At 42.3% G+C, this 18242-nt stretch overlaps 1 protein-coding gene across 1 annotated transcript in view; it reads right to left on the minus strand.

Annotated features, from left to right (window-relative positions):
- Positions 1 to 2246: 2246 nt before the first annotated feature.
- The window catches only part of LOC121610317 (F-actin-uncapping protein LRRC16A-like), a 62619-nt gene continuing 46623 nt past the window's right edge, over positions 2247 to 18242 (minus strand). The window contains exons 21-38 of the mRNA XM_041942353.1: positions 14082 to 14254; positions 13655 to 13723; positions 11551 to 11644; positions 11296 to 11394; positions 10859 to 10987; positions 10575 to 10706; positions 9798 to 9973; positions 9547 to 9634; positions 9099 to 9239; positions 7426 to 7492; positions 7035 to 7255; positions 6758 to 6867; positions 6336 to 6593; positions 6021 to 6231; positions 4221 to 4257; positions 3713 to 3976; positions 3398 to 3544; positions 2247 to 2584 (exon numbers count right to left, since the gene is read on the minus strand). Coding sequence (XP_041798287.1) covers positions 2412 to 2584; positions 3398 to 3544; positions 3713 to 3976; positions 4221 to 4257; positions 6021 to 6231; positions 6336 to 6593; positions 6758 to 6867; positions 7035 to 7255; positions 7426 to 7492; positions 9099 to 9239; positions 9547 to 9634; positions 9798 to 9973; positions 10575 to 10706; positions 10859 to 10987; positions 11296 to 11394; positions 11551 to 11644; positions 13655 to 13723; positions 14082 to 14254 — 2589 coding nt within the window. The 3' untranslated portion in view covers positions 2247 to 2411. The remainder of the gene's footprint in view (positions 2585 to 3397; positions 3545 to 3712; positions 3977 to 4220; positions 4258 to 6020; positions 6232 to 6335; positions 6594 to 6757; positions 6868 to 7034; positions 7256 to 7425; positions 7493 to 9098; positions 9240 to 9546; positions 9635 to 9797; positions 9974 to 10574; positions 10707 to 10858; positions 10988 to 11295; positions 11395 to 11550; positions 11645 to 13654; positions 13724 to 14081; positions 14255 to 18242) is intronic.

The raw sequence follows: 18242 nt of genomic DNA on the forward strand, positions 1-18242 counted from the left end.
TACAAAAAATACAAGCTGTGCCCCTTTCACACTGTGCATAAAGAGCAAGATTTGATGCACACTGAAAATTAATGCTGGAGCATAGTTTAGTCAACTAGACAGCCAAAAAGAAGAGTAATTCAATTCCACAGTGGTTAATGTCAGTATGATGAAATATCAGTTGGATCTCACATACAGGTCTTTGGGGGATAATGGAGGTATGATTGCAAAGTGTATGAAGTTGTATAAGAATTGAAAATATGGTGCACAGATAATGCTGTGAACTCACCACATCCATTCAATTTGGGTTTATTTTCCTTGTTCTTTCTTGTCGTTTCCATGTCATAATTACGACTTGGATGCTGATGGAGTTCATAATATGAACTCTGGTAATTCCATTATGACCTGAATGCAGCATCTAATGCAATGGGTCAATTTCTGTCCCAATCTGTGCAATATCAGTAAAACTGAAAACAATCCAGTGCTTAGGGTACAAACTGTAAACAGAGTGCTTTTTTTTAACTTTTAAGATGAAAGAACTAAAGATCACTTCGAGAATGTCTTTGCAGACTGTGTAGCAGTGTGAAAAGGGCATTTCTTTCTCTTACAGGACGAAGATAAGAGGAATCGGCCTGAGACCTGTGTTGTTCTTGTCGTGTAGCACTCAGGTCCTGAACATGCTACATACAGAGTAACCTAGAGGTGGATGTGGTCAAAACACAGCTACCCTCAGCTCACTTCCGCCTCAGTGGCTGCATTCTCAATTATTTCTTAACACAAAGGCAATATGATCGCCAGCTCCTTATAGGTTGAGTTTTAAAGAAATGGCTTGTCTTGAAGTGAAAGTGAGCTGAATGTGAAAGCCCTGAAGGTCAAGTCTGTAGGAGATGCTGAGTGTTTGAAGGCTGGAGTTCCCTCCGTGTCCCGCTTTTACACAAAGATCCGACTGAAGAGGTTATTGTCAAAATACTGAAAAGGGAAGCAAATGACATTTTCTCCTGTGTTACCTTCAAGCTGATCATCTATGACATTGCTCTTTTGGAGCAAGTTCTTTGCTTTAATTGGACCTTCAGCACACCAGGGGAATATTAATAAAAGAAAGTGTTTTGTTAGAAGTGAGGATTCATCTGTCTTGAATCTGAATGACTGTGAAAAACATACCACACAGTTTAATGCTCAGTAGTCTCATTTGTTCTGAGGAGTGGGGGCTAGAAATCAGGCTGTTTGGTTACATCTTTTGACCAAATAACACAGAAATATGAGACTGTGTTTTTTGACAAAACTCTGTATTGCATTTTACTGACAGACATAAACTCCATAAACAGCGCAGAAAAGACCTCCGCAGTTTAAAGGTATCAAGAGAAATGCTTTTTCTGTCGTGTCTAAACACAGCGAACAGTGTTAGTTAACAGTGCTGGAGCCTTATTGATTGGTTAGCAGTGAAGCTAAAGTGTACCACAGTCCTCTCAAAGCAACACTTCATATGGTCACTCCAACTCTCTCACACAGAGACAAACTTGAGGCCAGTTGGGGTGTTTGATATCATCTATCGCTATCCTTCACTCATTTAGTGGCGAGTCCAGTCAGTCTCCTCTGAGTGACTTGTAGTTTTACTGGCAGCTGCATCAAATGCGTATTTCTGATTTATGGTGAGCTGATATTCTCAAGCTGAACCTGTATTTTCCTGCAAAAAAAAAAAAAAATGAATTGCATAATGGACTCAGTCACCTCTGAGGTCCAGAGAAGAGTAACTTGCGCGTACTGAAAATAGCATATAGAAAAATCTATACAAATATATTGAAGGAAAAAAATGCCATTGGGTCCTGGTCTGGTTGTGTGTTTGAGTTCAAGTACAGTACAGTGATCCTGGTATTATTGTGACATGTGTTTGGTCCCTGGGAAACGAGCTACTGCAACAAATAGAAAAAAGACGTTGGATTATTAGTTAAAGAAAGAGATTTTAGATGTACTCATAGTTTCACAGTCTCTCTCTGTCTTTTGCACAAAAGTCTGTTGTTTCCTGAATGCATCATGCCTCTTAATTAGTGGTTTGCAATATTCAGGTATCAATATTCATCTGCTGGATACGCCCGATCATCCAGGAAGCATTTTCTCAAATCCTGAAAGCTGGATGAAAGTAGTTGGTTTTTTTTTTAGAGACATGAGATTTCCAGCTGACAGCAGAGAGTAGGAACGAAAAAAAAAAAAAAAGGCTTCAGAGAGGGAAGCTCTCAGAAGATTTAGTCTTTATCTTAGACAACCAGAAATGAATTTGAGACTGTGTATTACCTGATACAGCAGGTCTTCCTGCGAACCAAACATGATTTGTACTGTGCGGTCAGGCAGGACCTGCAGGTACAACCTCAAATATCAATGTAAATATATCGGTTTCCGAAAGGAAAACACGTGAGCCTTATCAACATTTGTCTCACTCATATTAAAATAAAGTCTTTGTCTGCCTCCTCCCCGGAGTCTGACGACTTCTTGCCTGCTGCCTTGTCCGGGTTTGGAGACTGGTCCTTGGCCTTGAAGGAGCCGTGATCCTCAGAGTTGGTACGGAGAGGGCTGAGTCGCTGAACAGAGTCTGACACAGACCCAGCCCTCGCTGGAGAGAGAGAGCGAGAAAGAAAATGAAAATGACAGTGTTGACAATGCTTAGAGCAGGGGGCAAGAGAGGAGACAGCGAAGAAAGGGGGGAAGCAGATGAAGAAGAGGTGCAGAAGAGAGGAAAACAGGTAATAATGAATCATATTAAAATGCTGGGAGGATTTTTTTGGGCACATGCAGCTGTTCAGTGTGTTGCTGCTGTTGGATCATCTTCCAGTGTCTGCCTTACAGTCAGTTGGAATACATAAACTAAAACAGGAAGTGATGTAAAGCACCTCAGTCCCACTTCTTTATTGTGTATTTTTAGGAAAATCACCGCTCCAAAAGGCTGGATAACTAATCTGCAACCTACACAAGACACACGCAGCAGCCAGCTCCCTCTTGATAGCAGCAGTGTGTGTGCATATACATATATAATGTCTATATGAATGTATAAATGAGACACACATAAGGCAAGAATAATAAAGACAAGAGAGAAGACAGGCTGAAAAAAAGATCACCAAGCTGCCTGGCTGTCTGTTATATGCAGCAATAGATAACACATGAAAGGGACTGAGTGACAGTTGTGACCCGAATCTATCCGTGTGTCACATCGCACATGTAGACAGTCGACAGTCAGCCCCCACATGAAGAGTGCAAATACATGAGAGACACATCCTGACACCTACTGGAAATCTGCTGCAACTGACGGACAGGTGTCAGGTGAAGGACAGAACAAGGAGTTTAAGCAGTGTTAAATGGTGTCCACCATGGAATGAATCAGCAAAGTAGAGCTACTCAGAGATCTTGACATACAGGTTTCGTGACCCACCATCCTGAGTTTTGTTGGCAGAGCCTCCAGACTGTGGACCGGTCTGGCCCTCTTTGTCTTTCTCCGACAGAATCCTCTTCAGCGTGGGAGGAAGAGCTGTGATCTTAGGAGACACGCCGCCACTGCTGGGGGGATCTGAGCTCTCATCTGTCAGGGAAAATGAGCAGAAAATAAATGTTAGCAGCTTAAAACAAATACTGTCTTTGCAAACACAGAATTTCTAACTATATCATCTGAAATCATACTGTACTCAAACTAAAGGAAATGTGGTTTGGGAAGATAAAACCTGAATCAGATCCAGTTCTCTGCCCGTACCTATGCTCCTGCTGCTGCTGCTGGTCCTCGGCTTTTGCGGGATGGTGGGTCGGGCAGCCAGTGCAGGCTTCGCCCCCTGTGGCACCGGTGGTTTGGGGCTCACGGGTCCCCCAGGGGAACTCGAGGAGGACGTAGCCCTGAGACGAGGTGCCGGTTCAGGCTTGGTCTCACCTCGAGGAGGGGTCTTCTCCGGAGAACCGGGGTCTGATTTAATAACGGAGCCACTGGGAGACCTGCTTTCTGAAATGGTGGGCTGGGGCCTGGCTGTGGACACACACACAAAATAAATAAAAATCATGGACACATGATTTTTTCAGTATGCACTAACCCAGACCTCGACATGAACGGCCTCAGAAACAACCCCGAAAATAACCCAAACACTCAAACCAGCTGCAGCTCTGCATGAATCATTCAGTTACCTTGAAAGTTAGCTTCTTTTTTCAAAATTTAAAGTCTCTGCCTCTGTCTCATTTTTTCCACGTTTATCTCAACAGATATTACATCTTACCTGTTGCATTGCTGTCAGGCCTGTCAGGACTGGAAGACTGGAGGAGACACAAGGACAAAACACTGGATCACCAGATGAACGAGAGCAGAACAGTAAAAACTGATTTTTTTTTTTCACATTAGTCAGATTTATGACATCAAACCTGATTTGTACAAAAACTGTACAATATGTTTAGACTGTTATTTTGAGTCTTGCCTTTTTTTACACATCATGTACACAGTATATTTCAGTTTTAAGATGAAAATTAAGTGCAGTACTGAATGCACATGTAACACTGCAGAGCAACCTTTTAACAGAAGGGGGCGCTTTTGTGCTAGACAATGCAGCTCACACACCCAAGCTTTGTATCAATGATCTGCCTGAATATCTCTCTCTCTCCATTTTACCTGCATGCACACACACACACACACACACACACACACACACACACACACACACACACACACACACACACACACACACACACACACACCTGGAAGCCAGCCAGAACAAGCAGATGGCAGGAGAGGCTTTAGTGCCACTGACACAAGGTCAGAAAAAAAAACCCTAATACTCCAAACACCATAAACCTCTTACTACACGAGGACCAGTAATACATCTAGTGAACACACACTCACAGGTGCCAACACCAACTCACAGATACACACAAATATTACACAAAACGTACAATTACTGCCCTTACGTGTTATCTGGCTAATTCTGTTCCACCTGAATCACACTAGGATTTATCTCAAATACAAAAACAGTCTCTTTTTTGTGCTTTTGAGGAAATGAACAAGTGAATGCAGAAAAGAGAGCAAAGGAGGTGAAGGAACTGAAAGCACTTTTAGTTTAAGGCCTTTAAGTGAATTTAAAGTGGGTGAAATATTCCCGCGATATTCATGTCCTGTGGTGAGTCATGACAGAGGATTTGCATATCAGCCCTCTTTCTTGCCTTCATTCTGTCCATCTGCCGTTCATGCTTCCATCTCTTCCTCTCTGCGCTTCCCTCCTCCTCCTCCTCTCACCTTGTCGTCTGGCAGAAAATCAGGGTTGTTTGCGTTTTCATGTCAACATGTTGACAGGCGCAACAACTAGCCCGAAGATACACACAAGTCTCAGCGTCATTTTGAGTGTGTGTGTGTGTGTGTGTGTGGATGCTTCTTATTTTGTGCCTTCTCCCAGCCGGTTCATTCACAGTTAGTGTTGAGCAATACAGGCTTGACAAGAGGAGAGTGAACACCTACAGCACTTTGTCCCCAAAACAAAATCATACCAGTTCTCCATTTCCGACTGCTGTACTACAATCAGAAAACCTCAAACTTTATTTGCTTTTATGTCACGTTTGCTGTGTTTGTTGTCCCAGTTTTTGTTTCTTGTGGGAAAAGAAAAGCAATTTGTAACTCAATAATCTCGACTCAGACATTGATGATGGAATTGTAGGTGTTAAAAATTTCCGCCACTCTCAGCACCTGTAGCATCTCATCCACGTCGACCTAAGAGTTAACATAAAGAATCGTGTGATATGACCATGTGAAATAAGTTAAGCTTGAGTTGCTTGTTTTCTGTGCAGCTGCTGTTTGTAATGTTAAGTAGGAACTGTCGCGCTCACTTTGTAACTGTCTGGAAGAAGCCTTGCAAATTAAGACCAGACACAAATGTTGCTGCAGGACACACTGTATTTAATGTGGGGAGTCCACATAATCATCTGGTCCTTTGAGGTTCCAATCAGGCACAAGCCGTTTGCCACATGTATCCCATCTCTCCCTGACTCTCCCTTCTTTCCTGTTACCCCGGTGCATATGTTTTAAACCACCTCACCTTGTGTGCTCTCCTCTCCTGCTTGGCCTTCATCTCTGCCAGGAGACCGCTGCCCATCATCTGCAACCCCGGGTACCGCCTGCCTCCCTGAGGACTGCCCCTGCCGTCCGAACCCTCCCAAGGCTCGTCTATGGAGTCTGGCGTCCTCAGCTCCTCTGAGCGGTCTGAGCTGCTGCTGTAGTCTGCGGGCTGCGAGCGGCTGGAGGCGTCTCTGCAGTAAAGACAGGAAGTATTAGTGAATCAGGGGTCGACCGGTACATTTGGACCAACCTGGTTAGTGGGTAATTTACAGAAGACATTTTTGATAATCTATACCTGGACTTTGCCTCCGGTGCTGGGCTCTTTACTGACACTTTTGGTGAGGAGGGCTCCTCTGGGATTGTGGAAGCTGGAGTTGAGGCTACAGAGGCTGCAGAAGGAGCTGAAGAGGTCGCCTGGTTTTTCTCAGACTTATCTGATTTGTCCGATTTATCGGTTTTATCTGATTTGGAGGAACGTTTGATGAGGTTGAGGAATCCTCCTTTACTCTTCTTCTTCTCTCCGTCCTGAGATTCTGAACTCTTCAGGGAACGTCTGAGAGGAGATGGAACGAGAGACACATCAGCAGAAAGACAAAAGACTTAACATGTTTAACGTATGGGACGCTTAAGAGTACAATAAATATCTGAGCATACATCCTTTATCATATATATATATTTGTATACTGTAAAAGTATTCAAATAGAGCATAATTCTTACTTTGAATCCATCTTGGTGACTTTTGTAGAGAAGAACTCGTCCACACCCTCATCCACCCTTCCCATGAGGCCATTCTGTTCCCCATCCTGAGATGGAGCGCTGTTGATTTGCTGAAAGAGGAGCGAGGTTGAAGAGTAAGTGTGTGTAGCATGTGAGTGATTGGTATATAGTCCACTCATGTTCTGTTACAATCTTTTCTGGTTATTTCTATCTTTAGGTAAATGAAGGGAAGCCTCTTCGGGGCTACTAAGTGCTCTGCCTGCAGGGCTTGACTCACAGGTACTTTGCTGGAATGTGTTTTCTTGTTGCGGCGAGGTCGTAGTTTAGTGAAGTGCTGCAGCTTTTTTTCCTCCTCAGACGGCAGCTCCGCCATCCCTCCCGGCTGACGATGCTCCAGTTTTGGCAGGACCTGAGACGGAGTTGGTGGAGTTCGAGATGAAGTGTCCTCCACATGGATAGGGACATCTTCCAGGGCCTTGTCCAGGTCAAACTCCATCTCTGTAGGTTCGAAAGTCATTAGGTTTTTAATTAGATATACATTGAATGTTCAAGAGTATGCTCACCAGTCATCAGGTCTCCATAGTATTGAAGAATTATTCATAATGATGTACTATTTCACTCTAATACATCATAAGATACAAACCAGAAAAACGTAATAAAACGCTCACCAAAGGCACGAGACACTGGTCGAAGCATTCTGCTGTGGATGCTCTTCCTCTTGGATTTCGGAGTCATCTGAAAGAGGAACAGATGATCAGATACCATTGGTGGTAACTGTTAACAAAACTGTCATTTGTATCATTCAAGGGCTGAGCTTTGAGTTTGAATTAATAGAAATAGAATAGAAATAAAATATCCTGGGAGAACAAACGAACAAGCAGTATTGTCAAAAATCTGATTTATCTGCACCAAGCTAACTGTGGCCTCTGGATCCTTGTTTCCTATTCACGATCCAGTCCACAGTTTACTTGTAGCTGCAGTATATTTCATAGTCTGCCAGTTTGTACTGAGACCAATCGCCCTATTTCAACAAAAGAGTCTAAATATAATCATTAACAAACCGTAGAGGTAATTAAAGTATCTGTATTGATTTTCTTTCTCACACACACATTTATGTATGCCAGAATCACACAGACAGGAACTCTGGTTAATAGTTTTCTTCATTATGTATCCTAAATTGTAAAGTGAAGGAACCATTGCAGCTGTTGGGGTTATGGAGGAACATTTAACTGATACTCATTCATGGCTGACAGTAAACACAGTAGCACCTTTACACATGTTGCATATTATTATTTTGTCATCCGCATTTAGAAGGTGGTGATGTGGAGAGGAGTAGTGCAATATGGCAGGATGCACGAAGAAAAACGTACATTTTCACTCGTCAGCATTCAACAGTGTAAAATATAATTTGGAGAGTGAGTGAAGACGTGAGAGATAAATGTGTCCTACTCAACTTGGACTGTAGTTTTTCTACACTAGCTTTATAATAAATCAGAGGGCTCACACATTTAAATACAATATTTGAGCTACAGAAAAAGCTACAGCACAGGGACTGTGTGGCAGGCAGGCACAGTGACGAGACACACACAACAGAAAGAACAGCAGGACGAAAAGAAAGTGGACTGAAAAGAGAGTAAAGCGGGACAGAGCAGAATTACTTACACTGGTGCAGCACAGAGTCTCCATGGAGCAAAGGAGGAGAGAGAAGGAAGAACAGAGGAAAAGAAGATTGAAGAGGAAGAAAGACAACACACAGCAAAGCACAGTGAAGACCAAAATGAAAGGGATAGCTGCGACGGTTCATGTAAAACAGGAGAGGGCGGAGGTCAGAGACAGATAGATGAAAAGAGGGGTGAGACACCGGAGAGACAGACAGGACCAGAGACAGGAGAACATGCAGCACCATGTGGACTCCAGCCTGCATTTACTCTACATCAGAAGTCACATGAATCGGTTCTATCGTTGCTCCTTTTCTTCAACGAATCAACATAAAAATGTGGTTTAAAGCAACCGCTCCTCTTCTCAAGACCCAATGCAACAGCAACATTAGCTGCTTTTAGCTTTCGCTGAACAATAAGGTGTTTTTTTCCCCATTAGAGGGTAACATTAAGCCAGGTGTAATAACTTGTTTTTGTGTAATACAGCTAAATACTAAATTTTGACTTGGGTGGCAGGAGGAAATCATTCTATGAATCAGCCGAAATATAAGAGACCTCGATTATGAGTGGTAAAACACAGCCACTGCTTTTGTTAAGAAAACATGTGCTAATACTTTATACATAAATAAAAATCATGGCCACTTTAAACTAACCTCCTGGGCTCCAAGTATGTTGTAACCTACCATGCACGTCTCCAGGTCCTCCAGCCGCTCAGCCTCCAGTATCTCGGTTGACGCCCGTTTAGGAATCTTCTCCTCTGGGACGTCCAGATCCACCGACTCTTGCTGCAACAAGGGGCGGCCTCGCCGCACCAGATGGTCGGCCTGGGAGGACGAGACAGGGGAGGAACAGGGAGCAGAGGTGTTGAGCGAAGAAGGTGTGGGTGCAAGGAGGAGCAAAGAGGAGGAGAGGAAAGACAGGATGTGGATAGGCATACGAGGAGGAAGGTGAGAGCAATTAGGAGTGAAAGAAGGAAAAAAATAATGACAAGGGATTTTAAAGGTAAACTTTAGATTTACACAACAATCTGGATTCCAAAAAGTTGGGACGCTGTGTAAAATGTAAAAGCCCCTTTCACACACAGTCATGTGCCATGCCATGTGCTGAGATTTTTGTGGACTTCAATCTTACCAGAGTGAGTTGGGAAGTGGAGAGAGCCTCCAGAATTTCATCAACAATGCGATCAGACAGGAAGGACGCTAGACTTAGCTTCACCTCACTAACGCATAGAGAGGACAAGAGAGTGACGGTCATGAACAGAGCAAGACGTAGACAGCAGACCTAAACACAACTATAGAAACATCTCAGTGGTTTGTCTATGAAATCCATTGTTACATGTACACATACAGTAATCCTATTCAACCCCCCCCACCACCACACACCTGATTTTGTTGATGATATCCACTCCAGACTGCTCCAGGAGGGTTTTGGTGACAAAGCTTTTGGGTACAATCATCTTGGTTGAGCTGGCTTTTATTAGCTCTGGACGAAGATTACTCCTCTTCATCACGTGCGGGCACAGAGACTCTGCTGAATCCACCATCGACTCCAACAGAGTCTGGAGGGAGTGAAGATAAGCAGAAGATGAGTGAACGTCTTGATTTGAGAGTCCAGCAGCAATAAACAGAATTTTCAAAGGGAAACTTAATTAAGCACCAACAGTCGCTGATTACGTTTATCTTTATAAAATTAACTCTTTAATTTGGTTACATCTTTTATGTCTTCGGCTCATCGCTGTGATATTTCTGCTTTTTAATTCCCTGAGATTAGCGATGCTATATGTCATACTTAATTATAATTTCTTTCTTTTATCCTACATTTCTGGAATTTATAGCAGCTGTTGTTCTCTGAATGATTTGATGATTTTATTTTGCAGCCAGGCACTATATAAATAGAGGTTGTTATTATCATTATCATTATTATTAACCAATAAGTTCCTTGAAATCCTTTAACTTTCACCGCCTGTAGATGGCGCCTATTTCCTAATTTTCCCCTATTTATCACAAACAGACCCTGTAAACCACAATTATATGATGAATTATATGATGTGTATATGATAAACTTTGACCTACTTGTGTTAGATTTAGGGTCTTCAGACCTTAACTGTCTTTATGTATTATTCTTGGTCTCATACTCTAGTTATGAAGTTCTGACTCTACCTGCAGTTGCTGGTCCATGACAGTCGTCACCTCCCCGGCCATAGACTCCAGTTTCTCCTGGATGGGTCCTGCTGACGAGCTGTTCACCTCCTCTCTGGCAGCTGATCCTAGGTGGTAGAGTTTAGGGAGCAGCTGGGGGAGACACAGAGAGGAGGACAATGGATGGATGTAGGAATAAAGGAAAGGATGCAGGAAACTACTAGACAACTGATCTCCAAATTGGAGATGAAACCTTTTCATTTCCGAGCACCAGAAGGCCCTGTGAATAATGTGTCCCTCCTCACCGTTTTAGAGTTCCTGGCATCTTTGATGAGGCTCTCTGCTGCTCTGACGTCCTCCAAGATGGCGTCTGTCTCTGAGTTCCTCAGAGAGTTCAGGTGGTCCTGCACCTTCACACAGATCCTGTCAATCATCTGGAAGACGAGCATAAGAGTCAAATGTTGTATTAGTTCATACCTAATGTGAACATATAAAGGCTATTTTCAGTTCTGTGGTATGTCACCTCTTCCTGTGTGATGATGTGGAGAGATACTGATTTACCTACAAAGTAATAACTACATGATAACTACAGTGGTGAGACACACCACGAGTCATCTCCACAGAATATAAATGTAACCAGAATCTTAGTCACAAAACACAAAATCTCTTTGCAGCAAATATGCACTGATTGTGGTGCATATGAAGTCAGTTATAGTACTTTTGTGTTATGCTGTTAACACACCTGTTGTGTGGTTGTGGTGACGATGCCCTGCTGCAGTCGATAGGCCTGTTCCTGCAGGTATTTCCTGGTTTCATGGTTCCTGTACAGATAATTCTCAATCTGGGGGAAACACAAAAACATATATCACTGTTATTAAATTATGAACCAAAGTGATAAAGATGTAAATAAATGGGTTCCCTGAAGTTGTTGCATATAACACGTTTACTATACTATAAAAATCTTGTTACAGTGTTACTGTGAGATGTCTTTCTATACCTTTAGCAAAGCATCCTCTGTCTTCTCAGGGCTGGCCTTCAGAGCCTGGGAGGCATCGATGATGGGGATGGGCATGAAACGAATGGTGAAGTTCCTAATGGACACACAGCCAGAGGACATTGTTCCAGACAGAGACGTGTGCAGAGATAAGGCAAACACAGTTATTTCAACACTACAGATACTGTAGCATAATAAAATAAGATGCACAGATCAGAGTTTGTAATTTTACTTCACAGTGCTGTACAATAGCAAATGGAGAGAAATGCTTACACTTCCACTGATACGTTTATTTATAATTTAAATGTCATTCATTTCAATGATAACTTGCCATGATGTCTGCTGAAGCATGACATATCCAGCTCAATGAGCATAATCATTTATATATGTTAATTTATATATGGTATGTTTATATCTGGGTGTGAATCAATCCGTAACACTGTAACCCCAGTGGAAGAAAAAACTGGCAACATTTAGAAAATGCAACTAAATTCACCCCTGATTGCTCTGTGTGTGTGTGTGTGTGGTCTCACACTGGTCTATTACAGAGCAATGAACTGGCCCCATTAGAGAGGTTACTGATGTTGAAATAGAGGTCAGCGCTCAGCATTAATATTCACATAATGCTGGAGGAGAGGGGCTGACACAGGAGAAGGGAAAGCAGAGGCCACAGAGAGATGAAAATGAGGCTGTCTGGACACAAAGGAGTGTTAGTGGGATGCTGACGATTATCAACCTCAGGTAAACGGATACATCTTTACTCAGATATTTGTGGCTTTAGGATAAACACACAAACACACACAGAGTGAAGCAGCGCAGCAGGCAGCATGGTGCCAGTACTAATGAAGATATGGCTTCTGTGTGAACCCGTCTGCTGTCTTCCCTCATCTCCTCCAGCTCCTACAAACTTCTGCCTCCCTCACTATCTTTTAAACATTTTTCCTTTCATTTTACCACTAGAGTGAAAATTCTGTTTCAATGTGAGCAGAAACAGAATAAGATAACGGACAGCCAGAGCGGCTGATGTGCTGTTTTTATGTTTGCAGCGGCTCACATTGGGAAAATAAAACATGCTGGAATTGCTGCACTTTATGATTTTCATCAGTGATTGATCTGCAGAGTTGTTTTTTTCTCAATTAACTGATTAAATGGCTGGATTTGGATGGATTAATTCAGCTACTAATCAATTAATCGACCAATTGTTTCATCTCTTCTTGGAATGTTCTCTACTGATCATTACATGCATGAGCCTTTATCATATTTGATGTTATTTACGCTATCAAACCTTGAAAGGAGACTTGATGTGTCCTTGAAATACGTCAATAATGGTTGAAAAGCATTAATTCTTTAACGTTCATGGCAGGTGAATGTAATAGCTTGCATATATCATAGCAGTATTGAAAGTCTTGGAGAACCTCTGAAGAACATAACATCAAGCATTATAAAACATATTCTGACACAGACACATGAGGAGACTGCCTGAAGGGGAGCACAGACACACACAGGCACCGCTGCACTGTAGAATAGAGAACAGGAGCAGGGAAAAAAAAAGTTGTTATTTCAATAACGAAATACTCAGAGACTCAGAGGGGAAATGGGTAGATGTGCTGCTGGGAAAATATGATAAACAGAGGGGGAAGATGAGAGATGGAAGAGAGGTGGATGTACAGATGTGTCCCAGAAGCAAATTTAGTGAGATGCACATGTCGCTTCAAACTCCTGCACAGAATATTGAACGTTCAGGTCCACAGACAGAAGAGGCGGTAGACAAAGAAATCTGATTTATTCCGTCTCAACTTGTCTTTTCGTCTCTCTTACTGTGCTCTCTCTTCCTTTCCCTTCCTCAGCATCTTTTCTTCCGCCATTGCTTCTGTGCTGTTGTATTCCCTGTGTTTGTCTCTCTGTGTTTTTTTTCCTCTCATCCTCTCACCCCTTCTCTTTCTGTCTAAACACACCTTAACGTTTCTTCGTGCTCAGCACAAATGACATCTGGGCTGCAGCAGCTGCACACCATCAGAAGTTTCCAGCACAACAATGCATCTATGTGCATAATAACAGCATACAGCTATAGACTCTGTATTACACAGATACAGACGGAGCTACATACTTCTCCAGGGCAGCTGCTACATCCTGAAGACCCTGAGGGCTGGTGTTGTTCTTATCCCAGATCACAGTCCTGCACAGAGAAACACACAATGTGACACAAGCAAAGCTGCAACCGATGAATTCAGAGATTCTCCACAACATTTTAGTGTCTGTCTACTAACAACAAACCAATACGGATGAAGCTAAACTACAGCTCTATTTCTGGTCACTGTTATTGTCTACTCATACTTCACGTCATTTTATCGGTCAATACTTTATAACTTCCCTGATTTAGCATTTATATACATTATATAAATAATTAAACACAGGGTTTAAACACACTGTGGATGTAAGGACAGCTGTGATAACATGAAATATGTCCTCATTGTAATTCATACATCGCCATCGTGTGACATAGACTTTGACCCATGAACGTTTGCAGTACTAACCTGAGCTTGGAGTTGATCTGCAGCGCCTTGGCCAGCATCTTGGCTCCCATGTCCCCCATGGCGTTCCCGCTGATGTCTAACCTGGTGAGCGAGGAGTTGCTGCCGAGCGCGTTCAGCACGATGGTCAGATCGCTCTTTAGTCTGGAGTCTGCTAGAGACAGAGAGGTGAGGGGCTGGGGAGGGAGGATTTGAGGGAGAAAGAAGTGTACATGTGGGGTGGGAGGAGGAGAAAAAGTGTTAAGAGAGGGTTCATATTATGAGATCCAGGGTTAAAAACACATTCTTATTATGACTGTTACACCTTGTGTGTATTTGGCAGTGCAGTGGAAAGTAGGAAAGTGGTTTATCTGCCACCTGCAGGCTGTTCAGAGTCAGAATTGATGAACTGCCCTCCACTTCTCTGTGTTAATTCAGCTTTGGTGTCACCAACAAGCATTCAGAAGGCACTTTCCCGGCCCTCACTGTACATCACTGCCAACTCCAACAAAAGCTATTGTAATTTATGCCACTGACAGCATTAATATTCTTTTAGGCAGTGCCAGCTTGTTTTCTCCTCCAAGAGTCCTTGAATTTATTTACTTGTCCATGGATGCTTGGTTTCCCTGCGTCCTCTCTTTCTGTGGCTTAACGCTGATTCTGTTTGTTTCCCTCGCCCACCCTGTGATCTTTGGCACTTCCTTAGAGAAAGTGCAAGCATGCAGTCGGACATGACTGTCAGAGCTCCCAGCAACTCTGACACCCTCACAAAAGTCTCTGAAGCTTTTTAAATTCAAAGAAAACAATAAAAAGCATTATTTTTTCACATTTAAAAACAAAAAGATTCACTGACAGTCTACAGATTTAACTACTATTGTCGTTACCAGCTAATAAAGCTAGATGATTTCCTATTAAGTCCAACTTCCTCTTCTGCAAATGTAGCTTTAAATATAAAATTCTTAAGTTATTGCAGGGGCTGGTGACTCAAAAAGGGCGAACCTCAATCAAACATTTATCGGAGGATCAAGTGGACTTGCAAAGACTTCTCTAAAATGTCAAAGGTATTATCATTCAAAACTCCACGGGGCGAATGAAAAATTCAGCACTGGATCAAGTGGACTTCTTTGTGATGTGAGAGTGATACGAAGGTTTACAAATATCCCGCAGCGCCCGTCTGTTCTCCAGAGTTGAGCTGCTCTATGATGCATGCCATTTACACAGCTGGAAACCATCTTCACAAACACGAGACGGGGCTAAGAGTCGCTCCTAACTGGCTGAGTTAGGAGAACCTCCTAAAAATAATTCCTAATTTTAGGGCTCTACTTTTCCTCACTGCTACATTCAGTCCATGAACTGCAGTACAAATATAGAAGAGACTATATATGTTTGGTACATGTGTCAACGCGGCTTCCAGCGTAGCATCTCCAACAGGACCATATCTAAATATGATTCCTCCTCTGCATGGATTAACACCATGGATATCACACTCTAACAGTGCACACAGAGGCAAAAAGCATACAGCTGTGCAAGAAACACTCCCAGTGAAGTCTGTTAGCTCAGTGTTTTATTAGCTCATCACCTGACTGATCTCTAGAAATACAGTTTTTGTACTATGTCATAAAAGAAAACTTGGCAACAGAGTGATAAATGATGTGATTTATGATATTAAGACATATTTCCCTCTCTAATGAAGTTTGTCTCTGAAGGACAGTGATACAGTGAGGAGATATTTTATAGAAAGTGTAGTGATGAGTGTGTAGAGGAATAACATCGACACGGTTCCAAAGGCAGGGAAATTACTTTTTTATGTCTTATCTGCGGATGCAGAGAGAATTATTTACTGCCTGCGTGTGCTCCTCTGGGCCACAAAGCAGACATTAAACATGCAAATTTAAATAGGTACATGTTTATGGACCTGTAGCCACAGTCTTTATACAGTGATATAAAGTAGAAACAAGATCCCTACCACTGGGTTCCAGCACTGTTTCTAACACCTAAATAAGAACCTCCTAGCACATAAAACCAGCGCACCAATACCATCTGGTTGTAGCAGTGAACGTAGCGGAAGGGAAGCCTACAATGGTGACATCTGTATGTTGTGCCAGCTGTAATTACACATCCTTTCCCTCCCTATGGCTGAAACACACGAGCTGCAGCAGTGATGAAATCATTGCTCGGGCTCGTACACGTCATGTTTAATAAAGCCAAGAAAATGCGAAATTGTAGCCCAAGTAAAAAAAATGACTTTAAACCACAGACAAATTCATCTATTTAATGCATGCCCATAAAACGATGAATAGTGTGTTTATTATTCTAAAGAATATCATTTATCCTGCATTGTGTGTTCAGCAATATAACATCCAGTTCACAATAGCCTGGCAGGGGGGAATATGGTGCTCTTAATGATTATTCTTACCCAGACACTCAAGGATTAACATTGTTACGCAGGAGAAATTGGGGTTGAACTGTTCACTCTCCACCTCTTCTGCAGCTTCTCCTCTGACTTTATACTGGTGAGATTTAGGTTGTTGATGATTTCTGACTGCCATCGCCCAAACCACAACATTCACAACCATCATTTGGATATCCAAATGTCTCTAATATATGTTCTTTGTTTATTACAGATTACCCAACTTTCCTTTCTCCATGGATGACATTTAAATTGGTGCTGTTTGTATTTTTAAAAAGAATTAATTCAAAGAATAGTTCAGTATTTTAGGAAAAGACGCCCATTTGCTCTGTGCTGAGAATTAGATGAGAAGACTGATACTGAGGCAGTAACTTCCTGGAGTCTCAGCTCATTGCCTGGAAACCTAACAGTGCAAAACAACATTATTAATGAGCATTAGAGGTGCGAGATGGCAGCTTTGATTATCACTGGACAGAGACAGGCTGGCTGTTCCTCTTATACTAAGCTAAGCTTTTTCAGATGCAGACTCAAAATGGAGTGGTGGAAGAAATTTCCCAGAATGCTCTGTGAACATGGCTACTGTGCAGGCAAAGAAGCCCATACATGTATTTATATCTTCACAAATGATCGTGCAAAGATCGTAAAATCTGTTGGAATCTAATATATCTTAGTATAATGCAGATGTAAAGGAATCTGTAATTGGATCGTTATGCATTTCAGAAAATCATGATTCACAACATTCATTTACAAGTATTTACATTTGTTACAGTTAACAGTTATTTCCATGTCTCATATATGAAGCTTGAAAAATAATCCAGCCCCAATTTTTCTGCAGTTCCCCGCTCATCCCATATCAGTCCAGGGCAGAAATTTGTACAGGCACCCTAACCCTAACCAAAACAGCTGATGTGAAAACATGCTTCCTGGCCGGTTAACCTGTCAACGGTGTCAGATTTGTCACTATAATAGCTGATAATTGTCGCATTATATAATTAAAAACAACTGTATAATGGTATGACCATGTTGTCGAATTCCAGGGACTCCTGAGAGAACACTTTCAAGAGCATTTGCTCTAGAGTTGTCCTATGTATGCAAAAAAACCCTGATTTTGATCATGCTTTGACCTGCCACCTTTAACCTCTCCCAGTACCCATTCCCTCCTGTTCTTTGTATCCCACCTGCAAAGCCAGATAACCAGCTCATACACATACACAATCTTCTCATGCACATAATGACACGCACGCACGCACGCACGCACGCACGCACGCACACACACACACACACACACACACACACTCCAAGCATCCAGAGACCAATCGAGCACAGAGCAGCTCAATAGGACCATCAATCTAGCACATCCTCCACAGAGGGAGACAAAAAAAGGGCAGGCACTGGGGCAAAATTTGTTACAGCTCCCATGATGGAGAGAGAGATAAAATGAGTGAGACAGATCGAGGGACTAGAAGAGAGCGAGAAGAAAGAGAAAATCTCTATATTTCACAGCAGGTTTTCGGAGCAATTGAAGAGAACGATCGCTTATCTGGCATCTTTCATCTACAAAAATTCCTCCTGTAGCCACTGATACACACAGGGAGGGGAAAATCTAACGGCTGGAGGGAGTTTTAAGCTAAGCCATCAACTCTCACATTAGATTTAACAAAAAGAGTTGAGCCAACACCTGCACCTGAGTGAAATAGCATGAATATTTGAGTAGCGCATTCATAAACCACATGACTTCAGCTGAATCTGACACTTTATTGATCACTGTAGGGACA

The sequence above is a fragment of the Chelmon rostratus genome, chromosome 8 (genome assembly GCF_017976325.1).
Source record: "Chelmon rostratus isolate fCheRos1 chromosome 8, fCheRos1.pri, whole genome shotgun sequence".
Classification (NCBI taxonomy): domain Eukaryota; kingdom Metazoa; phylum Chordata; class Actinopteri; order Chaetodontiformes; family Chaetodontidae; genus Chelmon; species Chelmon rostratus.